Source organism: Puntigrus tetrazona, chromosome 19 (assembly GCF_018831695.1).
Source record: "Puntigrus tetrazona isolate hp1 chromosome 19, ASM1883169v1, whole genome shotgun sequence".
NCBI classification, from domain to species: Eukaryota; Metazoa; Chordata; class Actinopteri; order Cypriniformes; family Cyprinidae; genus Puntigrus; species Puntigrus tetrazona.
This window is the reverse complement of record NC_056717.1, coordinates 14,281,651-14,308,714: the sequence shown is the minus strand read 5'-3', so window position 1 is coordinate 14,308,714 and position 27,064 is coordinate 14,281,651. Positions and strand designations below refer to the sequence as shown.

General features: G+C 35.9%; 1 protein-coding gene across 1 annotated transcript in view; it reads left to right on the top strand.

Moving 5' to 3' along the window:
* eif3hb (eukaryotic translation initiation factor 3, subunit H, b) overlaps positions 1-18,174 on the top strand; it is a 51,769-nt gene extending 33,595 nt beyond the window's left edge. The window contains exons 4-8 of the mRNA XM_043218207.1: positions 1,156-1,255; positions 3,218-3,367; positions 12,886-13,006; positions 15,283-15,415; positions 17,832-18,174. Coding sequence (XP_043074142.1) covers positions 1,156-1,255; positions 3,218-3,367; positions 12,886-13,006; positions 15,283-15,415; positions 17,832-17,929 — 602 coding nt within the window. The 3' untranslated portion in view covers positions 17,930-18,174. The remainder of the gene's footprint in view (positions 1-1,155; positions 1,256-3,217; positions 3,368-12,885; positions 13,007-15,282; positions 15,416-17,831) is intronic.
* Positions 18,175-27,064: the final 8,890 nt, after the last annotated feature.

The following is a 27,064-nucleotide window of genomic DNA, read 5'->3' as shown; positions in this document are numbered from 1 at the left end:
AGCATTCAGAGGGCCGATGGGTCCACAAACTGTGAGACTTGATAGACGTGGTTTCATATGTTCCTCTGGCTCTCAGGTACTGGGAGGTGTTTAAAGTAAAGGACATGTAGTGGAGCTGAGACCACTAGTGATTTTTTTTTCATTCCTTTTGCATCATGTCATTTTATAGTTTACATTTATTATTATATTTGAGAAATTATTTGGAGGTGTTATTACTTAAAAACGGGATTTTATGCATATTTTAGTAATGGGAGGATCAAACATTAGAGATCTTTTATCCATCAATTAATTGTCAATTTGTGAATTTTTTTTAATTTTTTCAATTTTATTGCTGTATGGTGGTTTTATGTTTTTATATATTTTGTTTTTTTGTGTATGTTATACAGTGAAAAAATGGTTAAAAACTAGCAATACACTTTGTTCTGCTCTGTTTTTATTACGCACTTCTGTTTATTTCTGTATTTGTCTTTTGTTTTTTTTATCATTTCAAGTTATGTACACGGTTTTTGCACTAGGCATTGTGGATGCATTCAGAAGTGGTGCATAAATACATCCTCAAACCTTGCATTGATTCAGTCCACTCCATTTCAACAGGTACTTGAAGAAAACGGACTGAATCCTACCTTTATCTAAGCAGATCTTGAGATGTCCTTGAGTTGTTTTAGATTGCCATTTTCAATTCATTTGGGAAGTTTCAAGACAGTTTGAAAAGACAGATGATCATTTTTCTGTGGTGTCTAAATGCATTTAATATTAGAACAGAGCCTTGCTATAAATCCTGTCTTTGGATAATGGATAACGGGCAGAGCTGACTGGCAAGCTTTGCCCATTTTCGACAGAACATTAATGATTTTTTTTCACACTCAAAATGTCAGTCTTCTGACAGTCAGATTAATCCACTTTGACTGGCTGACAGTTCTGTTCGCTTGGTAGATTAACATATACTGCATCTTTTCAAACTTGATATCTTCAATTTTACCTTTCATACAGTTGTTACAACCTTTACTGCCATTGTATGTTGGACGTGGTACAATGTTTATTGTTTTTGAAGCTTATAGATAGTACCCTATGTTGAACGAGTCAGAACACTTTGATTTGTTTGCTATCTAGAGAAAGACCATTCCATGTTTTGTCTTTGGTTCTCTTTTTCTGTAGATCCCATCAAGACAGCCCAGGGTTCTTTGTGTTTGAAAGCTTACAGGTTGACCCCAAAACTCATGGAGATCTGTAAAGAGAAGGACTTCTCAGCAGATGGGTAAGCCTTCATATTTATTTAAGCCTTCATTCTTACATTTTTTTTTAGATGCACCTGTATACACACACACAATTTCGTTTGCAATTAAGTTTTAATTTCGATGGTTAGAGCTTACAGCTCATGAAAGTCAAAATCCATTATCTCAAACTACTAGAATATGTACCATCACTACAGTATAAATTGCAGGTATCGGTTCTTTGAAGACTGCTGACTTAATAATGGTCCAGAAGTCATTATCACCCTCCTCAAAGAAGTTGAGTCACAGAATGGCATTACTGAAAGGGCTGGCTGTTCACAAAGTGCTTTATCAAAGCATATTAAATTCAGAATTGATTGGAAAGATGAAATTGGGTAGGAAAATGTGCACAAGCAACAGGGGTGACTGCAATTTGAGGAGTACTGTCAAAAAAAGCCAATTCAAACACTTGGGAACCGCTTCACAAGTAGTAGACTGAATCTGAACTCTGTGCATCAAGAGGCACCACTCTCAGATGCCTTCAGGAAAAGTGCTACCAAGCCACTTCTGAAACAGAAACAACGACAGAAGCATCTTAACTGGGCTAAGGAAAAAAACAACTGGACTGTTGCTCAGTGCTCTTGTCAGATAAAAAAGTAAAATTAGCATTTAATTTGAAAAATCAAGGTCTAGAGTCCAGAGAAAGAATGGAGATCAGAAAATCCAAGGTGCTTGAAGTGCAGTGTGAAGTTTCTATGGGCAGTGATGATTTTGGGTGCCATGATGTCTGGTGGTGTTGGTCTGTTGTGTTTAAAGTCCAAAGTCAGTGCAGCCATCTACCAGAAGATCTTGGAGCAATTTATGCTTCCATCTGCTTACAAGCTTTATAGAGATGCTGATTTTCTTTTCTAGCAGAACTTCAACACCTGCACACAGTGCCATAACCATGTCTAAGTGGTTTGTCGACCGTGATATTTCTGTGCTTGATTGGCCAGCCAACGTGCCTGACCTTAACCACATATGGAATCTATGGGATATTTTCAAGAGATAGATGAGAAACAGTCGATCCTACAATCCAGGTTAGCTGAAGGCTCAACAGTAGCTCAGCAGTGCCGCAGACTGATCGCTTCCAAGCTACGCCTCACTGATGCTGAAAGCCTTAATCAAGTACTGAGTGCATACATTTTTAAATCATCTGTATATATTATATTATATTATGTTATATTTAGGTATATATATTATTCCTAAATATTTTTTTACATGTTTTTTAATGGGTGTATAACCTTTTTTACGCATTTAACCTTTTTCTTTTACTTATTATTTAACTGTTAAGTTATTATATATTGTTGTAGACTACATCTAGCATTTTTGCACTGGTGAATGACTGATTGGCTGAGAGTCTGGATAAAAGGTCCATTCCCTTGTTTACTTCAGTCTCCCTTGTAGTTTGGCTTGAGGTACAAAAACTGCCTTTTGAAATCAGTTGACTAATCAGCCTAGAGTGCTTGTCTAATGGAGCGATTAGTAATGGAGAAGAGTTGAAATCATCCAATCATTTAATTAGAGTGATCTGCTCACATAGTGCCTTTCACTCCCACATTGCAGGAGACTCAACCACAAGCAGATTCTAATGAGGGGGATAAAGTCAGAAACTGATTGGGAAGGAGTGGGAGGAAGCAGAAAGGGGGTTCGAAAGAAAGGTAGTGAAAGCAAGTTAGCAATGTTTTTGTCTTCATACTTAATGAACAACAGGGCCTTTTGTCTGTTGATTGGTTTCTGTTTATTTCAGTGGCATGCTGGGTGGCCCTGCCCACTGTGAAATCTGATTGGGCCATAATCCTGCTCCTTCAGATTGGCCACGATTATTTAAAAAGGTTTCACTTTCAATATGGCCTGACAAATTGCTTGAAACCTGACGTATTGTGCCTAGTTAGGCCACAGTGTATCAAAAATGCGATGTCAAATCTTTGTCAATGACAATGAAAATCTCTTTGCTGTGTGTGCAGGCTGAAGAAGGCTAGCGTGGGTCATGAGAACATGTTCGAGGAGGTGCCCATCGTCATCAAGAACTCTCATCTCATCAACGTTCTGCTGTGGGAGCTGGAGAACAAATCCACTGCTGCAGACAAACACGAGCTCTTAAACCTTTCCAGCGGGTCTGTCCACACAGACACACACACACACACACACACACACACACACACACACACATTACTGTACAAGTGCAGTATTTCCTAATGCGAATGAGGAAGTTGGTAAATTTATTCTGGAGCTGAGATATCCCTAATGATGCTTGCTCACATTAGCAGTAACTTATCTCTGATGAGGACTAATGAAGAGGTCATTGCGGCCCAGGTGATTTGCTCCTTAAGGACGTTTGCTTTTAATGGCTTTTCATGCTAGAATATCTAAATAAAAGGCTTTTGCTAACAGTGAAACTATTCATTAGACAGTCCTCAGACTTTTTACCTCTTGAACTTGAAGTGAACATTCAAATATGACAGTTCACAAGCAGCTTTACTCCTCATTCTGACAGAAGCTAGACATCTCCTACCTTTATCTGACAGAACAAATGTGGGGATGAATTTAAAGACACAATTTCTAGGAAGGGTTTTTTCCATGCACTAAAACCCCCTCTGTTTCTAAATTCATCCCTTTTTAAGCACCACCGTCACCAAAACGTCAGTTCTGCAGCACATTCTGTCTTCAACAATAACATCTCAAAACATTTGCTGGCGGCTATTAAATCATGTTTTGCAGCTCCTGCTTTTAAGAGTACTCCATGGGTTTCAGTTTTTATCTGTGAGGAATGTGATTCAGTAAAATTTTATTTAAAGGCGGCACAAACTGCCTTTTTTTATTTTACATTGTTCTCTTAGGTCAACTTATTATGTTATCAGGATTTTTACATCAACAAAGATTTAGAAATAACAACATAATTTAGAAGGGAGACTCACAATTATGAAGTTAACGTCCGCTGCTATGATTAGCTAACAATTGTGTACGTTTGACAGCATGCTTTCTTTACAGAAGGACATTGCTGTGTCCAAAGTTGAAGGGAAATCTGAATGCTCAGTTCCTGACCCTTTTAAATTAATGAATGCTTTTTTCAACAAGGAGAAAATTGATCTAAGGACAGTAGAAGCATGATACAAAACCACTGGACAAATATTAAGCGGCACCGTTTTCAACACTGATAATAAAAATAAATGTTACTTAAATTGCAAATCAGCATATTAGAACGCTTTCCGATGGACATTTTATAGCGTAACCGTTCAACAGTATCTCAATGCAGCCTCGGCGAGCATGGGATAAAACATGAATCAAAAACACAAAAAGTCCTACAGACTCCAAACTACGCTATAGCCCAGTCGTGGCAAAAAAAAAAAGCCCTAGAATTATTGTAACAGATTCAAATGAGTTTCCTCCGCCCCTCAGAGAGATGGTTATCGTGAAGAACCTGTCTTGTGTTAACCTTACTAGATGTATTTGTAGACCCTGCGCTTTTCTGTGACTCTTGACATCGAGGGTTTAATGATGCTCTGTTTGAGTGTTCTTGTGTAAACAGATAAGCTCTGTTTTGCATAGGTCATAACAAAGGCCGAGCTCGCAGCGCTTGTTGAATCGGTGCGCGTGAGGTCAGGTGGCTAAAACAAGCACTCGATTTGGGAATCGTAATTGACATTTCAAATATAGTCTAAATTAGCTTCGATGATAAAATGACACTTTTAATCCACTCGCAGTTTACGGGAGAGATACAGGATATCAAGCGACGCCATTTTCACTCAGTAGTTTTTAGTTAGGCTCGTTTCATTCGCTTTCGCCCCATATAAACAGCTCTTTTCTGCGCAGGAGAGCGAAATACAACATTGAGAAATAGATGTTAATATGAGCTCTTTGAAGAGGAGCCGGCTTGCTTTACGAATGATCGTTTTCTATAGATCATTGTGCTGGTCAATTTTCTTCTTCAGTTCCCCTGTTTGTCATGTTCGGCCCTCAGTGATCTCACGGATGAGACAATACATCAGACCCTATCAATATTTCACACTCTTTTATCATTTCATTTCTCTTCCGCTCATTTTTTCTTAATTTAAATTCTTCCGCCATGTACAGCTTGTAAGGATCTGGGGGGGGAAAGGGAGGGGAGGTTTGAGTTTCCAATTATCATTTTAATCTATTAATTATTTTCAGAGCAGCTATGGTTGAGATGATGCTTTTTGGGATAGAAACATTAATTTTTGCCGCTGCTTTTTGAATTGTCAGAGGTCCAAGAGGGGTTTGAAGGTCTCTCTCAGCTGACTAGAAAGGGAATTTTATCTTTTTAATTTGTCTCTCTTAATTCGGCCTGCCAGATTTGGTTTTTCCAGATGAAAGGAGGAACCTTCGTCGCACTGCTGAGGACTTGAAAGAATACATTCATAATTACCTCCCTCTCTGAAACTGGATGTTCACACGCGCGTAGACACAGATGCATAAACACTCGCACGTCACGTGGGTAGATTAACCGGCATTCATTTATTTATTTTATTTTTTGAAGTATTCATGTTTGTGAATGTTTAAGAAAAGGATGAATTTTTGATGCTGCAGTCTTTTAACCCTTGTTAAGTTCAAAGTAAAAATGCTCAAAAAACGGTCACAAAAACATTTAAAAGCACAGAATTAAGTTTTAAAGAAGACCCATTGCAGATTAAGTAATACTTGTTTAAAAAGTGAAACAAAAGAAAACGTATAAAGGTTTAAGTTTATCAAAATGATTTCTGAACAATATTTAATAAAAAATGCATATATTATTATTAAACATGTTGAACTCTAAACCTGCTAGAAAATTAAAGCCATAAATCTAAATAAATTCCAAATATGAGAATGATATCTCAAAAAATGAGCTTTCTGTAAAATTTTGCTTGGGCGCAGTACCAAATTTCCCCCATTAGGTGCCAGCAAATCTCAGCTGGAGCACACAGAGCTAGGATTTGTGAATTACAGTAAAGTTTCTCTCTCTCAAATATTACAAGAACACGCACAGCTTTTTTTTTTCCATTACACACATACAAACCACACTCTGACATCCATACCCACACAATTATAGCTGCATTATTTATTAAATTGCCTATGGAATATGGAGAAGCAGAATACTGTAATAAAGTGAGAATTTGCTTTTATAGACCAAACCTGAAAAATGGCACCATCCGGTAAAAAATGTAAAAAAAAAATAAATGAAATAAAAAAACTACAATTTTAAGCCTTGCTAACAGAATGAAAGCCTATTAACAAAAAATGCATAAGTATACAGTTAAATGGCACTGTGATTAAAAATAGCCGTTTTGATGGGTTTCACTGAGGACATTTTTGTCCAAAAGGTGCTGAGTGTTTCACTTTTTTGTACCTAGTTCGAAATTGATTTAATAAAAGGAAATAGTGGAATATTAAAGTTCCAATAAAAATACCTGAGCCAAACTTTTTGCAGTTGGCATTAAGAGAGGAAAAAAAAAAACTAAACTTAACTAAAATGGACAAAAATGTACACAAGGGTTTAATATGATATTACCTTTTCTTATTCATACACTCCTACGGTGTGTCAATTAGATTTTTTTTCCAAGTTGTGTCTAAATTAGTCTCAATGTAATAAAGTTCTAAATTGTATTTTATTTATTTATTTATTTTTGTAGGGCTATGTTTGATAAAACATTTGAATTTAAGTGGACCCTTATATTTTATACAGTAATATTCATAACATTAAAGTAATTAATAAATATGTGTGTATAAAGTTATGCTGCAGATAGCATAAAAACTAGACAGTTTGTAAAAAAAATTCTATAAAAATGTCATAGTTCTGATGCCCCAATTGTATACCTGACTGGTTTGAGATTAATTTGGTAAAATATATTTTAAATGGTTTAATTTCTGTCACAGTGTCAACAACCTGTTTATAAACCGATATTCCCCCCTTTTTTTTAAATCAGTAAATCATTTTAATTTCTTCTTATTCTTTTCTCCATTCTTCCCCCCTCTGTCTTTTCTTTGAATCGCTCTGGTTTCTCTCTCTCTGGACATGATTTGCTCTTTCTTTAAACACCAAAATACCAGAAACACTCACAGACAAGGCGGATTTATCTGTGGCTTTTCTGTTTCGTTATTTTTCCTGATTTCTTTTTTCGTCTTTTCTCCCTCCCTCCCTCCCTCCGTCGGGTTCTCCACATCTGTTTAAGTTATCTCTTTGCAGTCTGGTGTTACCCTAGAAACCAAAGCAAACACCGAACCACTGCAGCCTTACTAACACAATACCTCCCTGTCTTTCTCTCTCTCTCTCTCTCTCTCTCTCTCTCTCTCCCTCCTTCTCTTACCCTCTCCCATCCTTCCCAGCAGGCTCACTTCTCATCTGGGGGCGAAATTGAATTGCGTTTTTTTTTCTGTAGCTAAATGAAAAAAGAATTATGAGTTTTACAGTATTTTGGCGTGAGGATGTGATTTGGGTGGGTGTGTGAGAATCTGTAAGTCTGGGGCGGCAACAACCCCAATTTAAAATGAGCTCAACCCTCTGGTGGGTCCAGTGCTAACCCTTCTCTATTCTTTTTATTATTTTCTTCTCTTTTTCTCTACCTTTTCTCATGTTCTTGGCACCCTGGTTCTCTGGCTCCCTTAAATAGTGTGTGTTGCAGCCCAGATGCACATGAGTGTCTTTAGTTACCGCAGTGATTTAGTGTATATATCACCTCCCAGATATATATCTTTGTTGTTGCGCAATGCTTGGATACCCAGACCGGGGCTTGTGGGCAGGAGTTACTTAATCTGAAAACAAAATCAGCCCCCTTGGGTTGAGCCAAATCCATCATGGCTGTCAATACAGCGGTGTTAGACTTCCATCTGGCCTATATGTGGCTCCCCAAACCGCTAAACTCCATGATCCACTGTCCCAGAGCACTCCGGTGGACTTCATTGACTCTACTCAATGATCTGGACACATCATTGGAATCTGTTTGGCCTCGAGTCTCTCTTTAATTGGCTAGGAAAGAGAACGGGCGCCTCTGATCATTTCCTCCACATAAATCCAACCAATCGTCACTCTGGTTGATTCCAGTAAATGCAAGATGCTTTTGCAGAATAAGAGGGGTGTCTGCCCGCAGTGGTTTTGTGCTTATCCTAAGCAGACGTGACGCCACAATGTAGCGAGTGATAAAAGCTATCTCTTTCATTTTTATCTGTGGTGTGTCCTATTCAGCCTGTTTTGTTAGTCGCTTTTCGAACACACTTTTTTTTGTGATTCACAGAATGAGAAATTCAGGCTTCAAAAAGGACAAAATACGGAAAAAATCCTGAGGGAAAAAAAAAAAAAAAAAAACACCCAGCAGCCAGATCACTAAATCATAAATCATTTAGACTGGTTTTGTGAACCGAATCAACAGATTCATAGAGGATCTTGAGTCTCCAAAAACAAAAGAACATTGTTCCTTGATCTGGCATGATAGGTTGAACGTCAAGATTATTGAGATCTGACTACAAAAATAAAAAGTAAATCTGTCATGCTAGTTAGGTTAAATATCAGCAAGAAATAACTGTTTATTATTCATTCAACTATTCCGTTAATAGTGTTTTTCTTACATCTACTGTAGATTTAAAAGACTTTGAATATACTGAAAAAATTGTATTATATTGACGAGAAATAACTAATATATGTACAATTTAAAATGAAATTTTGTCTTACAATTTGGAACAACACTAGGTTGGGTAAATCAGATTTTTTTTTTTTTTTTGGTATGAACTATGCCTTAATATATTGTAGACGTCTTGTCTTGTTAGAATAAATTGTCTGTTTCGGTGCGGAGAGACAAATTACTTGTCATGTCTCGTCTGGATACTGTGTCAACTCGGTCTCTCTGAAATCTCTTGCTTTCTTGTAATTGTTTTCCCAAAGTACAAGTTTTCATGGATGATCAGTATGTCTCATTGTCTGTGACACATTACTGTCATGCGTTAAGATAAGTGGTTTAGACTGACTTGCGCTGGCTCATTGTGTGTTTTGGCCAGTGTGTGCCGTCTTATGCTGTGGCGGTTTGCGATGACTCCAGATGACCCAAACCTTCCGTCAATAGTGCTCTGAAATAGGATGGTGTGATTTTAATGAGTCACCTTTCTCCTGCGGTTCAGCTTTTACTGGGACACCACGTTCTCCGGTCTGACGCTCACCTCGTGCGACTGCATCACTGACAGGTTCCCATTACCGTCATGGATGGTGTTTTCTTTCCTAATCAAATAATAGATAAACAACTTCCAACTGTCTTTTTAGGGGATGTTGATATTCACTGAGTCATTTGAGACTGCAGTCACTGGCGGTTTATTCATGAAGCCCATTTTAGATCAGCAGAGTTTTGTTTTGATTTGTTTGTGTGTGTTTCAGACAGAGCGAGAAACAGAAATGGCGAAATGTTATTAAATATGCTAATGAAAGCCAGGAGATGCAGATAGAGGGTGTAAGTGTAGCTCTGTTACTGCGCTTTTGCTGGGTTTGTGGCTTTTACAATTTAGGGGCAAAACCGTTCCCAGAAAAGGTCAATATAGCTAAATCTTGAATTCAGAAATTATTCAGAAATAAACTACTACTTCTTAGTTTTATAGAAACTATGCGTCCATTTAGAATCTATCTATCTATCTATCTATCTATCTATCTATCTATCTATCTATCTATCTATCTATCTATCTATCTATCTATCTATCTATCTATCTATCTGTGTATGTGTGTATTAGTGCTGTTAAACGATTAATCGTGATTAATTACATCCTAAAACAAGTTTTTGTGTACATAACGTGTCTATATATGTGTATCTTTATATATTTACATGCATGTGTATTTATATTTATAATTTTTATTTCTATATTTTAAATACATATATTTCAATACATATATATATTTCAATACATATAATATAATAATATAATATTAAATTTGTGCAAAAGATTTGTGCAATTTTTTTTTTTGGGGATGCAATTAATTGCAATGATGGATGGATGGATACATAAACTGCAGACAGATAAATTGATTTATACAGCAAATTCGACATATAGTCACGTGTGTAAGTGAACCTACAGTGTATTTTTGAAAGCATGCTGCAGGCGTGTGTGTTGTATGTGGGTATATACAGTAAATGTGTGTGAGATTCAGATAGTGGGACGGGGAAAGATCCATAGAGCTCATTGGACTCTGAATAATGAGGTGCATGGTAAAAGATGGAGGTCATACAGGGATGCTTGCCCTCATTCATCAGAGCTGGCGCGCCTCCACAGAAAGACTCTTCAGAAACATTAAAAACTGCTTCCAGGGCCACACACACACACACATTCCCTCTTTTCTCTTTTCTCTCTTTTAGTCTCCACAAGCTTGCTTTGTTGCCAAACTTGCAGAGCCAGCAAACTATATAACTTGCCCTGTAGGGGCAGTTAAAGGGAAAAAAATCTTTGTATGTGTTTTTTATTTTTTATTTTTTTGCTGTTTGGAGTCCGGTTAAGCTGTGGTTTACGGTACAATCTTCTCTTTAAATATACAGTGAGCAGATTCCCTGAAGTTGTGTCGTCTTTTTTGCTCACTGCCGTTTTTACGGTCATCAGTCCTAATCTGAATTCGTGTTCCTCTGCGATCCACAGCCTTCTGGGTCTTGTTCTCTGTGTTTTGGAAATGTAGCGGAGGGTGCGTCTACGGTTTGCCGCTGCACTTCTGGAGTGTCACAACATCGTATATCAACTGTAAATCAACATTTGGCTAAGGAGTAGAGTCTTGCTTTTGTAAAACGTTTTATTTTAGTGCGCAGTAAGTTTGCTTCCTGTCATGTCACCTATTAACAGAACCATTCTGGCATTCATCTATTCGAACCAATCTGTGTATACCAAAGCCACGCGGTCTATAATAACTCATTGGTTGATATTAGGGATGTTTTTAATTTATTAATATCGGCTGATATTAAGCGGTAATTTAAACTAGTTGTTAGGTAATAATTCATTAAAAATGTTAAATGCAATCTATAGAAAATCTGATAACCATTAAGCAGTAGTTTATTAAGCTTATTGATAACGGAGTCATCACCCATTTGTAGAAGCTGCAAACCAGCTACCTTGCTCCAAAACACTAATCTGGTTTTATCTGGATTTTTCCAGCCGCTAATGAGAGATTTCTTTGTAGTGCACATAGACCTTACAAGATGACTTGGTGTTAACATAAATCTCCGTGTGGATGTGCACCAGGGTATACATGTTCATGCGTGATAGAGAGCTGCTCCTGGTTTGTCCTCACCCCCGGGATCTCACTTCCCCACACACGTCCTGCATTTTTCTTCAAGATTAATGGAACTTGCTGGCGAGGCTAATTTGTTGTTAATGGGGTTTACCAAGAACAGATAAACTGCTTTTGAAGACATTTTCCCAACCCTCGGTCCTACGGGCTGCTGTCCTGTTATAAAATATGGATATCATTCTGCCAGTTACAGTGGGACCTTTTTGCATATCGCATGATACATGCAAATGATCGTGATGTATGCGGAACGGCATGAATTATTAATGAGAAATCCATGTTATCTGCTTTTTTTTTTCATTCTGTGATACACTGTTGATGGTTAAGATGCGCTTTGATCATTTGGCTTTCCCGTAAGATTTCATTTGTATGGCGTTGCCAAGATACTGTCAGAGTTTTACATTTCTAATCCAAGCATACTGAAATTTTAATACAAAAGTGATGTGAGCAAAAAACGAAATCCTTTTATTCGTTTTAGCATTGACAAACATTATTATTACTATAGACATTTAATAAAACAATTTACTTTCACAAATATATTTTCCTAATTGATATTTTAGGAAAAATACAATTTAAAATGAGAGATCAATTAGATTTAGTCTTTAGATCAATTAGTTTTATTTAGTCTTATTAGCTATAATCATATAGCAAATTAAGTGAGGATTTAAAACGAGAGAAAAAAATAGTCATCATGTTTTAAGAATGTTTCGATTTAGTGTTTCTGCAACATTTGAGTTCAATAATAAAATGTATTAAAAAGAAAGATTAAAAAAAAAAAATCTAAAATCATGAGATTAAAGTAGTAATATTTCGAGAATAAAGTCGAAACATTTTGAGAATATACTAAAAAAAATTTTCTTTATTTTCATAAATATTCATTTAAACATTCATTTCATTTTTTAAATATTTTAACTTTCATTTTATAATCTTAGTTTTTTTTAAACAACGCACTAAAACACCATCGTTTTTTTTCAAATATGTATTTAAAAACAATTTAAATGGTAATATATTCTTAAATTAAGAAAAGCCTATTTTTATTTCAAAAATATATTTCTTAAAATACATATAAAATTCTTTGCTTTTTCTTTATTTATTTACTTATTATTTCTATTGATTTATTTTTTAATAAAATATTCATATATTTACATTCAGGATGTTTGTGGCCTTGTTTTAAAAAAAATTGCAACATCTCTATAAATACCTCATTATGGAAAACCTGATTATAAAAGAATTAGTCAGCTTTTAGTCTTTCGGTTTACCCGAGCTTCTCCATGGCATGTTATTCATAAAACACATTTATCTTTGAGTACCGTAAGACCTTTTGAAGAAGCGTTCAAGCGAACGAATGAACGTTCATTATTTCCATTATTGAAACGCCTTTACCTCATCGTTCCTCTGCAGCACTCATCTGGAGAAGAGCCTGCAGATGCTGATGGACCGCGTGGATGACATGAATCAGGACATTGTCAAATACAACAACTACTGCCGCAGTCTCAGCAAGCAACAGCAACAGAAACATCAGGTAATCCATCAAACGACTACACCTGTCTTTTCATCTACAGATTTTCCCACACTGTTTCTCAAATCTCGATCAGATTTTCACTTAGCAGAAGGAACGGAGCCATATCTTGAGACCTGGACGACTGCGACATTGGGGGAGCGCATACTTTTGAATGCTTTGATGTGCTTGTGGGATGAGAGCTATCATAAGCGTGTAAATGCTAGTTACCGTTAATGGTTGCTTTGCTAGTGTGGTGCGTGCTCATGGGAAAACAGGTTGTCACCACAGAGATCACAATGAGGGGCCTGCGCTGAATGAGCGTCTGACGAGGCTTGATGTTTCACTCTTGATGTTATGCTTTGTGAGATATAATTATAATACAGTTGTAATTGATGAAACTGTGCAACTCGAAACCCAGGAATTAGCTCTGAGGCTGTAATCAAAGCTTTGTTTTTGCGAAAACACAGGGTGCACTTTGGAGGGCTGGTACAGTTTTTAGCAGTTAAAGATCTTACTCTTAAATAGGTGTTTATTTGTTAATGCATGGTGTAAACAAGAATGTGTGATTCTCATGAAAACAGACGAGAAATGTTTAGAGCATATTCCACTCTGAAAAGCAAAAGACAAAAATGCGATGATATAGTTCTTGTGCGTTTCTGCATGAAGCGATCAAATAATATTTTAAAGGTTGTTTTTACACATCTCTCCTGTAAATAAATAAATAAATGTACATTTAAAGGATGCATTTTATATAACTATAAGGGAATTATTTTTATTAAATAACAAAAACAATAATAATAATTTATTTGTTATTATTATTATTGTTGTTGTTTCATTATTTTATTTTTCACCCTCTAACACTAGCAATATCCATTCTAATTCTACATAAAAAATAGGCACTCTATTCATTTACTGTTTTCTTAAAAACAACAACACTAGCTTCTTTATTCTTTTTCTTTTCTATCTATTCCTTTTCATTGAACAAATACAGAAAGGTTTCTAAAATAGCTTGCTCTATTCTTTTTCAATTTTATTTGTTTTCTTTTTATTTATTATATTATTAAAAAAACACGTGTACTACATGAGCTGTTTTAGGCTAACCGAGACTTGTCATAGCACTTGCATGTAATGGCTCTTTTGTTGATTTCGATTGCTTCTATTGTCCTTATTTATACGTCACTTTGGGCAAAGGTATCTGCTAAATGGCTAAATAATAATAATAATAATGACAATAATAATATTAAAGCAAATCAGCATATTACTGATTTCTGAAGAATCATTGAAGACTGGAGTAATTGATGTAAAAATGTGTTGCTTGCTATAACAGGAATAAAATTCATTTGAATTCAATTATTAAAATAGAAAATAAGTAAAAAAAAAAACTAATTTTGCACATTTTATATATATATATATATATATATATATATATATATATATATATATATATATATATATATATATATATATATATTTTTTTTTTTTTTTTTTTTCTAATTTATGAATGGTATTGTATATAATCAGGTACGCATACAATATATAACACACCAAAATTAAACAGATTTTTACTGGTCCAACAAATCATTTTACTGTCTGTATGCAGTGTTTTAAGTTGAAGTATGACCTTGCTGTTTCTTCATGAGTTTCATCCAAGTTCAAGAGTTTTCTTTCATTTTCAAATATAAGGCTGCAAATCTTCCTATTCATGCGAGAGTGTCTGAGATTTTCGTGCCATGCAGCCAGCCAAGGCACTGACTCTATAAAGTCAGTGAAGTTAAAAGAGATTTATTGAGTGGCTGTGTATCAAGGTCTGTACGAGACAGGAGAGGCGAGGTGGTAATGGCCTTCCTCAGCGCCGGACTCTGTTGCCCTGAACTTTGTGATTGATTGAAGTACATGTAACCTCCCAAATTCCCCCGATACTGTAATGACATAGTGATTCTCTCATTATTTACTCATTTCTTTAAATCTAATAAATGTGATTGATTACATGAAGGCGCAAAGGACACAGTGCGCTTGCATTATCAGTGATTAGTAGAAAGTGTACTCGGATGTTATGGGAAGTATAGTGCCCTTTAGGTTTCTTTTTCATTTTTCATGCTTTTTAGACAGCACCTTTACAACACAGTCGTCAGTGTGTATTGTTCCAGCTGTCGTCTTCTTCCCCTTATTTTAAATACACTGCCACCTCTCCTGGCCGTCTTAAAAGGTTGCCACTCAGATTTGCTTTTATTCAGGTTAATAAGAAAAGATCGGGATATCAAGTTCAAAATAACGGTTTCTTCTTCATCCCTCTGCAGTACATTCAGAGACGGCAACAGGAGAACGCACAGAGACAGAGTCGAGGAGAGCCTTCGCTTCCTGAAGAAGACCTGAGCAAGATGTTCAAGCCTCCGCAGACGCCTCCACGAATGGACACCCTGCTTATTGCTAGTATGTCATCTTTCCTGCAAGCTTTTGATATTGCAAATATTATATCATGCATTTTGTCACATAAATAATTTGTTATTACGTATGTAATTCAAAAGTTTGGGATCAGTAAGAAGTTCCTCAGTATTGGTCAAAAATACAGAAAAAACTTGTGAAATATTGCAATTATATTTTATTATACTTTTACATTTTCCTTCAATGTACTATCCACATTGATCCTACTTAGCTTCCTTAAGTCACAGTAAAGACTTAGAAATAGTATTGTCGGAAAATATTTCTATTTTGAACAAATGCTGCTCTTTTTAACTTTGCATTTATCAAAGAATCAAAGAAAGACGTTTCACGGGTTTCGAAAAAACAGTATGAAACCGTTTCAACACACATTATAAATTAGCATATTAAAATGATTTCTGAAGGATAATGTGACACTGAAGACTGGAGTAATGAAGCTGAAAATTCAGAGCTGTGTCACAGAAATAAATTACATTTTAACCCCTTAGTAATGGGTAGTAACCCTCCTGACGTACAAATCCCATTCAGAAAGACACATTAGGAATGTTAAAGTATATTAAAATATATGAAAATAAGAAAAGTTAGCATTTTTTATCGAATAAATACGGCCTTGATGAGCAGAAGAGACACCCTTAAAAAACATAAAAAATCTTACTGATCCCAAACTTTTGAACAGCAGTGTATATTATTTATTGTTACACACACACACACACACATATAAATATGATATAAACATCATAGAGAAGATATTTTCCCTCAAGTATGAGTCTCTTCGTTATCATACTATACGAGTCATAAAAACCTTAAATATGATGCCTAACCAAAACCACAAACTTTTTTAATCTAAAAGTTCAAAATCAAACAGTTATTTCATATCAGTTTGTCAGGCTTTCCAGCATAAGTAGAAATATATAATGTTTACACATTAGAAGTTGTGTTTACAAGCTTTAAGTGGATGATTAGTGTCTGCTCAGTAATGGAAGCCAATTCTCTGCTCTTGAGCGATGTGAGGCATCCCAACACAGCGCTAACCGTCTCCTCCTCATTTCATCTCATTTGGATCTGAAAAGATTTGGACTTGTCCCTTTTTCTGTCCTGTGGAGTCGAGATGGAAGGGAGGAGAGGTAATTTATGAGGAACATTACAGAGGCCTTGCCAGAGATTGATTTAAAGCAATTGTTTCTAACTTGTTATGGAGGTAGTATATTATAGATCAGCCGCTGTCTGAGAGAAAATAGCTGGAGGAGGGTGATATGTCTGTCATGTCATCTTGTACCCCGGACCGCTGGACTCTGTGTTATGTAACTCTGGAGACGTGCTGTTTACTCGGCAACATGCTGTTTCAGATTTGTAATGTTCAGCCTTTGAGATGGATTATATTATGAGGCATTTTTGCAATCAAAATGTCGTATTTCTTTACAAATAGAAGTTTGATCTAATTTATTTATCATATATTTAGATTTTGATGCACAAGATTACCTTGAAGACATGTTGCAGCTTATGTTTTTGTTTTAAAGTATTTTTATAGTTACGTATTTAAATGTTTTTTAATTTAATAATATTGTCTGTATTATTTGTACACTAATGACGATATTAATAAATACGTGAAAAATATTTTAATATAATGTAACATTTAAATGAATCTAACATTTTCTAAATATTATTGTATAATATGTGCATTTGTATTATCTATATATGTACAGTAATGACGTTGTATATTTTTAACTATATCATATGCAATATATAATTGCCAAATTAAATGCCAAAAAATTAACACACACACATATATGTATGTGTGTATATGCTTGTATGTGTGTCTATATTATAATTATGCAATTTCATTTGTAAAATAATACCATTTTTATGTATAAAAATGTTACGTCTGTATAATATATACACTAAAAACAATTGCTTCATACAATAATGACAGCAAATTCGTTGTTTTTGATATATATAAAAATGAATGACTCCCCTGTAGGTCGAACTATCCCAGTTTAATAGGAGCCAGCTGTAACATTAAACATCAAGATCAGAAGAGAAGCAAACAAAATGGCATTAACTAAAAGTATTTGTTTCCACGAGCAGCTCTTTGTAGTGCCGTGGAGTAATGGCTTGATTTAGGGCTGAATTAAAAGCTTGTGGAAGGGAAGCGCCTCCTCTCTCACCATTTCTTAAAGTCTTTTCAACTCCAAACTCCTCGATGGCGTGAGCTGCAGCGCTGCCAAGCGGAAAGACAATCACCTAAGAACTTGACGGCCAGCCTTCAGTACATAATGGAGTACATTACCTGAGCCACTTCAGCGGGCGGCCCACCCTGCCTCTGTTTCTCTCGGTGCCTTCTTCAACGCCATAAAATACCGTGTTTATTTGCCTCCGATTTTATATCTCTCTTGCTCTTACTCTTTAGGTCAAATCAGCACATACTGCCAAACCATCAAGGAGTTCACATCTCAAAACCTGGGCAAGCTTTTCATGGCCGAAGCTCTTCAAGGAACAAGCAGCTAGACGTTGATCGAGTCCGTTTGTATGACTTTTTCTGTGTCTCATTTTAATACAGTCTTTTTAGTTTTTTAACACCACCAGACCAAAATGTAAGCTCATAGGTGTTTTGATTCCCATCGGAAAGCTCTTTTTATTTAAGCATGTACAGTTTAAATGCATATTATGCGCAACGGCATGGACCAAACGGTGTGAAACAATGTGTCAAAAGGGAAATTTGACAATAAATTGAATCCACTTTTGCTCATTTAAGAGAGAGTTGTGCCATCCTTCTAGCGTCACATTTTATTTAATGTTTGTGTTTCATATTTTTACAGGAACAATTTGTAACAGGGCAGTTTTGAAGTCTTTCTTGCCAGCCTGCGACTGAGATTTTTCTTTTTCTTAAAATTATTTGGTGAGAAATCTGACTCTAATTGTGTTATATTAGAAAGGAGCAATTTAGGGATCAAAACAGTCAATTCGTACAAAGCCAACGCGTTCTTTTAGGCAAATATGGATGGGAGCAGTCGTAATTAGAGTACAGCGGCGTCGGTTCACACCAGGAGTCTGCCGCTGGACATTAATTTCAGCCCGCTGTTCCCCGTAGTCGAGTGACACCGGGGTTTGCGTGACGTTTGCCGCCCACCACCTCCCCGCCGTCCACCCACAAGCTACCTCTACGGTCGTTAGCCCTCGCTGAATGTATTTTTAAATTCATTTCCACTTCACTTCAGGTGATTAAAGCAGATAAACCGTGACAATAAAACTCTTGAACTTCAGCCACCCTGATGGATGATTGCAAAGAGTTTGAGTCGTAATTGCTGCGATGAGCTTTTGACAGAACTCGACGTGCCCAGCCTTTCAAAGAGGAGTACGCCATTAAAATCCAGCTGCGCGAAAAGAAAAATAAAATGCAAAAAAGGTTTTTAATGTCCTTTTTTACCTCTAGATGCGTTCCGTGTCACCTTTCGCGGGTTAATTACTGTAATTGCGGTACAAACCTTATGCCCTTGTAATTAAATACTATATCCTGTCATGATGGAAAGGATTTTGTTCATTGGAGTAAAAGACAGTTAATGAGATAAATACTATACATGTTCGTCTTTAATAGAAAAAGATAAGTCAGAGGACTTATTTCAGGGACATTACAATTAAAGGAAAAATATGACATGTTTTTCAACCATAAATGCTCGTTTTAGAATTTAGTGTTGGGTTATATTTTTATAAAGCAATATTTATATTTTATAATATAGTATTTATATATTTAATCTATAAATGCTTGTTTCAGAATGAATTTAGACTATAATATATATTGATATATATCTGCATCATAATTATGCTCTATTTATATGTCTATAGAATGCAAATAATTTCATGTGTTTCTTCCATTAATTCTTGTGTTTTTATACAAAAAGTTCATTTGCAGAAACAGATAGCATTTTTAACAATTCTCAAATTCTCATATTCATAGTGCGTTCTAATTAATATCAATTAAACTGAATAAGTTACAAAATGTATATATATATATATATATATATATATATATATATATATATATATATATATATATATATATATATATTTTATATATATATATATGCTATCATAATTATCTTAAGAAACAAAATTACACATTTTCCAGAATCAAAGCTTTCTGGGACTCTTTTCTGTCTATCTATTGAAGAAAAATTCCATGTTTTTCTTCCGTAAATACTAATTTCAGTATTAATTTGATGTTTTCCCACTGTACCTCAACAAATTCTCCCGGTTCCACAAAAATTGATAACTGCTAAGATTTAACCAACTCCATGATTTCAGTCCATTTAAAGGTCAGTTGTTTTTCCCTGACGGTTAATCTAGAGTTTAGCTAACCCGACTCCTTACAGGTGATGATGAGCTGGGTTTGAATCTGCTGTAGTGGAGGGATAAATTTCTCCCAGAAGCCTCATTGATCTGTGTGTGTGTGTGTGTGTGTGTGTGTGTGTGAGCAGGCGGGCGGCTTAGAAGACATTGATTTGAGAAGCAGTAGTAGCGTGGCTGGCTCATTAGGAGCTTTCTTTGAACACTTTCATTGTGTTTGTTTTATGCTGGTAAGCCAGAGGTGCTACAGCTTTTGTTCTATTATTGATGAAGTCCCACTTGTTTTCACACTTTTTGAGGACGTTGCTCCACAAGCCAGCAGAAGTTGCTGTTTGATGTTTGTGTTAGTTGCACCTTTTTTTTATAGGCAATACTGTAAGAGGCCTGTGATTCAGTCTAACAGTTTCTGACACTTTTTAGGAATACACTAGCACAACGTTTGATTTTTTTAAAAAGCATTTTAAGGCACAAATTTTGCGTTTTCGTAAGAACTGGGGTTGGTTAGAGACGCTATTATTCATTATTTTTATTTAATAATTTATTTGAATATGATATGTTTGAAAGGTTACTGAATTGAATAGCTTTTATTTTGAAAACCCTCTGTGTCTTGTATTCCTTTTAATGCTTAATTACAAAACCGCTTACTAATTATTTACTAGTCATTTGCTTTTTTATTGTTCTTGCTAGAAAAAAAAGTCATGTGCAGTCATAGAAAGTGCTTCTTGGGGGTGGGTGAAAATATCAAGTAAATATTTTGCAGATGTATTTTTTCTTTCTGGTTTTGCCCAGTCCCTGATTCCAGACACGATGGAAGAATGATGCATTTAAGGCGGGAGGTCATCAAAAATATTTTTTTGGAAGAAGCAATGTCAAGATGTTCTTAGAAACCATAATGGTCACTCAGCTTCCTTTTGACGACACACACAGAACCCACATAAATGCAGGGCTGTCTGCGTTCAAACTAAAAGCGTAAATGAAAACTGAGCCCTCGAAAAGTTTTTGAGAGTAGCTATCCGGGTTGCTCCGGTACAATGGTTACCACAATCTTCTATAAACAGGAAATTCTTACTTTTCCACTCTAATATAGTTTCTGTAATGAGTACCTGTCTGTACATGCATACCCAGGCTTGATAACTCACACTTTTCCAGGGCTTTTTCTCTCCAACATTTCTTGTCAAAGGTTTGTCTTTATTTTGTTTGGCAAGATGGCAGAGGCAGATGGCAAAAAGCATCTGTGACGAAATAGCTGAAATCAGGTTTAAATATTAGCACCTGCTAATCCACATTTATTGAACATCAGCATATATATATATATATATATATATATATATATATATATATATAATATATATATATATATACAAAGATTTCACTTTCAAAACTACAGGATAAATGAAAATGATTAGCTGAATAAATTCTGATGCTACAATTCCATACTTAGGTCAACCAATGCTTCGTTTTGTTTGGAAAATGTTCTTTTCGTCGGGTGTTTCTCATTAAGGTAAATTTAAACTTGTTACGTGAATTTAACAAATTACGTGTGCTCGTAAATGTCATTTCCCATTAATTGAGTGCGTGTTATTGGTGAACACCTGTATTTAATAACCCGCTGTTATAAGACCTTATTATTTAAAACGAAAAAAAAGAAAAGCCCTAAATAGCCTTGAAATAGTAGCGGGCTGAATACAGTCTAAGTGAGGTCAGAATTTATGGTCTATGGTAAATAATTGCAAATGCTATTAACCTGAAACCCATTTAAACTCTCACTAATAGTGCACTCACTATAAATTGATACAGCTTCGCTAAATGGCTTCCAGTCATCCCTGCAGATATTTCTACTGTTAATTCATTAGAGCTCATCCTCTGCATTGCCGCTGCCGCTCTTGCTGTCCTTATATTGACAGGGCAGTGACAGATTCTTTCTGTCCGCGTGTGTTTGTGTTTGTCCCCCGTCTGGCCGTGGCTCCTTTGTATGTGCTTCACATTAATAAACCTGTTCTAATGCGTTTGCGTCAGACAAGTTATAATGAGAAAATTACAAAATGAGTTCTTTTTATTTAAAGTTTCAACAAACTTTCAACAAACTGAATTGATTTTATAGGTCAGTTGAAAGTAAACAATCCACTGGTTGACCTAAAATAGATAAAAGTAAAAATGAGCTTTTGCCTGAAGACTCTCTGTTTTGTGTGTGTGTGTGTGTGTGTGTGTGTGTGTGTGTGTGTGTGCTGAATTAAAATTCCGGTGGAATCTAGACATTGCATGAGAAGAAATAAAACGGATGTAATAATGAAGGCCCATAATGATTCAAGCAAATGCTTTAAACTCAATGAATTTATGAAAAAAAAAAATTCTATGCATGCATGTAGGCCTATGTTTAAAAAAAAAAAGGGCCTGTTACTGTAAATGAAATAAATGCAGTGTTTTTGTAGAATCCCGTGCTACTGGTTGGGTTCAGGGTAATAAGAAGTGAAGTGTTTAACGGGGGGGCTGTTATGAGCTCATAGTTCTAATGTAAATACACCTCTATGAATTACAGCAGAGAGACACGACATGATGCATACTGATGTCATTTCTCCTTTATTTTTATAAAGTTTTATGCTATGCAGATTGTGTCGAAACGGCAGAACAGTTGATAAACAGAAAATTAGCAGAATCGATTATGGACCCTCAGCTATGCAAGCAGCGCAGCTCTAAAACACAATAGCGGCATTATTTAGTTCAAGTCAGCTGGTTCAGATAAGTTTAGGTATGGCTGTATGATAAATCGCATTTTAATCATCTCCAATTAGGAAGCATAAGATTTGTGCAGCACACTCTTAAAAACAGAAGTTCTAAAAGAGTCAGTGTGATGAACTTATTATGATCTGAAGCTTTTGTGCACTGATTAGGTTTCGTTAATGTTAAAGGTTTCCTAAAAATAGAACCTTAATTTTTAAGAGGTCTTATTTGAATCAGACTGGTTTATAAGGTTTAGCATAAGGCTGCTATACTTATTATATATATATTTTTTGTCTGGATGTTTAAACCACGACACTTGGAATAATTTGCATATAACATCACGCTGGAGAGCGGTTGTTTTTTCGGGGGGAAACAGGCTCAGTACAGCGATTGTTTTGGTTGACCTTTGAAGGGGAAGAACATTTTTGATGTTTCAGACTTAAAACTTTAAATTACTGCAGAGTTTTAGGGTGACTGAATCACCTATGTTGGAAAACTGTAGGAAACTATTACAGCTGTAATTTTCTTATACTGAAAATTGTAGCCTACATTTAAAATATATATATATATATATATATATATATATATATATATATATATATATATATATATATATATATACATCTGCATTGAGCAGAAAATTAAAATATAAAGCCAAGGCTCTGTATTGAAACAGTTTAGTTGAGATACACGATTTGAAGCTGAATCTATTTGCAATTGCTGCAATTACCTCCCTTCTGACTGAACGGGAAATGAACTCTATTTCTTTACGTCCAAAAGAAGGGAGCGATTTTTACATAAGCACTGCACTGTGTCATATATAAACTTGATATTCTTGAATGCAGAAAATTGGGGTCGGATGTGTCAATTGCGCATCAATAGGAAATTGCACAATTGCTTTATTTCAGAGATGCGCGTCAGGAGAGTGATATATTTTAAGCTGAAATCTTGCCATATGTTCTCATAAAATCGAATAACCTCGCAACGCTACTGTGCAAAAGCTTGCGTTTTGCTTTTGACGGAACTATTTTGTTTTCAGCATTGCTTGAATGCAATGGTAATTTATTCCTGTGATGCCAAAGCAAACATTTTCAAACATTTATTTCATGTATCATTTTGTTTTCTCATGCCCTTTGTCGTCTTGAATATTGTCAGATGACCTGGCGGCAGCGAACTATCCTACCATATTTTGCTTTCGGGGTAAGGAACGGGAGGATTCTGTGCTGTGAATGGCATTGAGCTTGGCCAATGTTAATGCCACCTGACAGGGCTGAGATTAAAGCTGGGCAGAAGGTGGAAGAGCAGGGCCCTGCCTTTAGGACGGGGGAGGATATTGATGATGGCTCGCGGGGTAATGACATAGGGTTTAGTGCAGGTCAGAAGGATCAGCTAATGAAGACTTATGTGTGGAGGAGAGGAAAGCATTACTTCAAATCAATGCCGCCTAAGACCGAGCGCCTGATAACCTTGGTTCAGAATTAGCCGGCGAACCGTAAATTGTGAGCAGAGGCAGCGGAAACGCCTCTGACCTCTCATGCACAACACACTGCTTATACAGACTCACACACTCTCTCTAAGTCCTCTGCAGGCAAAGTGCTGTCGATATTGAAATAAGCCCGAGCAATTTGTTTTAAGAGGATGATACAGGGGAGGATGGAATTAACGAGCCAGGTCTCCCGTGTGTACGTGGATGTGCTTCTGAGCTACTTTAAAGAGGAAAAAAAAAATCTTTATCAGTGCGTGCGGGTGGTCCACATGAAATTTCAAGCCGTGTCAGCAGTCTCCCGTGGTGTGACATGCTGTAGTTCAGATAAAAGTACATTAAACCGTTCTTTAAAATTTCTTTCTTGGAAATTCTCACACTATATAGTAAGCAAAGTGCAAAAATATGAGGTCTGTTTAGATGCTTCAAATGTATTTATTCGACTGTAATTCATAAAATGACAAAAAGCTTTCAATGACTGGTAACTTAGCAGATGCATTGCGTAATGTTCCCTCAAGCTTTTAACCGAAGGTTTTCGATAAAAATAAGTTAGTAGTCTATTTTAAACACAATATTGCCGCTTTGACCGTTTTTGCTCCACTAAATTAGATTCTAAAAAGCCACAGTAGAATCAACTATATTTACTTTTCGAGTAAATCAGATGAATGATTGTTATATTAGATTTATCTAGGCATCACCCTCACCAAAGATTTTCATTTATGGTTGTACATGTCACTGAGGATTACTAATTTCAGAAAGGTAAACAATAAATCGAGAAATCACATTAAATTCTTTATTTTGGAATGTAATGGTAACTGAAAAAAGGTAGCCTCAATGATGTGCACAATGTCCGGTGGGTGAAGCCTTCGAAATTAGAGTCAGCAATTGACTCGCTTATTAAGAATAGCGAATTCTTCCCTACTGTAGTATTTGAAAACAGTATGCCAAAAAAACAGTAGGTGAAAAGTACTCAAATAGCTTACTACTGCTGCTGGGATTCTGAAGTGTGCATTCATTAAACTCTTTAATATCCCATGTGGCCTTGGGAGAGGATTTCAGAACTGCAGTGCATGGAGCGACACGTGATTAAAAACAAACATGTCTGAATTTCATATAGAACGCACTTTGCAAAGTAAATCAAATACAGTACCTACTCAGTATTTGGTTCCGGATGCACCAAGTTCATTTAATTTATAAGAATAGGTTTTAATATAATTATATTTTAATTATTTTCATTTACTGAATGAATCAGTGTTGCTGAACGAATCTGTTGAGTGACTGATTTCAAATGACTCGCTTATAAAGACACTCAAATCGACCCTTCGCGGGGGACTTTGATTGAACAGGCAATCTGACCGATCGTAATGCCGATTTTTGCCTGCTTAAACCAACCAGAGCAGATTAACATCAGTTGACTCGAAAAATGGCGTTCCAAACATGATGCTTTCTTGATGTTCAGTCATATTTATTTTGTAGTAAAGTTACCATTTGTAGCACACTTGTAAACATGTTTTATAAAACAGTACACTCAAGTGTAATACAGATGGTAAGGAAATACATTTTTAAAAACAAATATAGTATGTTAAAAGTGCATTTTGTTTTTTATTCACAGTGTCTCAAAATAGTACCATTGAGAACACTTAAATCTTAAATTTATCTTAAGAAGTGCTACATTTTTTTAGTATATTAAGTGCAAAATTCATGCACGAAAATAGGAAATTATGGAAGTGTACTTCTTTTTTTTTTTTTTTTTTTTTTTTTTTTACCTGGGACAGCTTCAAGTTTCACTGCATTGACCAACAGAAGGCCGTTTGATCTGAAAGTGACTTGAGTTGTGTACATTGCTTTTAACAATGTACACGATTTTGCCCTCAAAATGTAGAATAAAATAAGACTTTATTTAGCATAAAATAAGATGTAACTTGCGGGAAGTCACCCCAAATACACTAATGCTCTGATTTCTTGCATGTTTTCAGTTGTATCATTTAAAATAAAAAAAAAACTGTGAAACGTTACATGAAAAGCTCTTCAAAGTAAACCGGCTTGGTTTAGATATTTTATCCAGTGCTACGACATTCATTCACTTTCGGTGGTACACACTTCACATTCCCAGTCCGGCAGACATTATTCATTCTCCACCGCTTTGGAAGACTCTCTCAAGACCACGGGTCATCTGTAGTCTATCAGTATGCTGTGTCAGGTTTGATGGAAGAGAGCAGCGTTTCATCGACAGCGAGGACAAGTGAACGATCCAGGCCTCACCTTGCCTGCCTCGAGCACGCGGAGATTTCTTTTCCGTTCTAGATTTCTTGCTTTCATCTCTCTGGCTGCTTTCTCTCACGCTTAGACGCACATATAACGTCTTTCTTTCTTCCATTACTCTCTATTTTCTTTTTTCAATCGCACGCACATTACCATGGAAACTGCAAAACTCTGAGCTCGCAGGGTCTGGGGGTTGTTCAGCGTGAGTGATGTGAAAGCAGCCCCCTCACATCTAAATATCCCAAAACCTGCAAACTATTGATTGCTAGACGAGAGAGAGGCCCAGCGATCTAATGGGCAAAGGAAACCATGGTTACGCATGTTTAAACAAAATCTTTGTACTCAAGGTTAGAGATACGGCCACAGGGGAGAGATACAGCCTGAATATCTGCACAAAATGAGAGTTTTTCTCAGGTCAGGACATCACAGCAGGGGAAATTGTAAATTCACACTGACGCCAGGAGGTCCTCTTTGTATTATGTATTCAGTTAGAGAGTTGGGAGTGTAATTTGCGGCTCTAGTCCATGCAGTATGGATCAATTTAAGACCATGAATGCCTCTTTTAGATACACATGTATTAGACTTGCAGCAAAGTGACTTGCATGTAAATTTTGGTCCCGCTGTTCACTTTTGAACTGTTTTGAACTTTTCATAGCAACGGAAAAGACAGCTATTGAACATTTTTCTCTAATTTGATATAACAGTTTGTGTTGCTAATTATATTGTTCTATCTGCATGACTGCTGAAAAGTGGAACAACAAAAATACAAATCTTAAATACATAGTTCACTGAAAGTTTACTCATCATTATCATCATTTACTCGCCCTCAAGTTGTT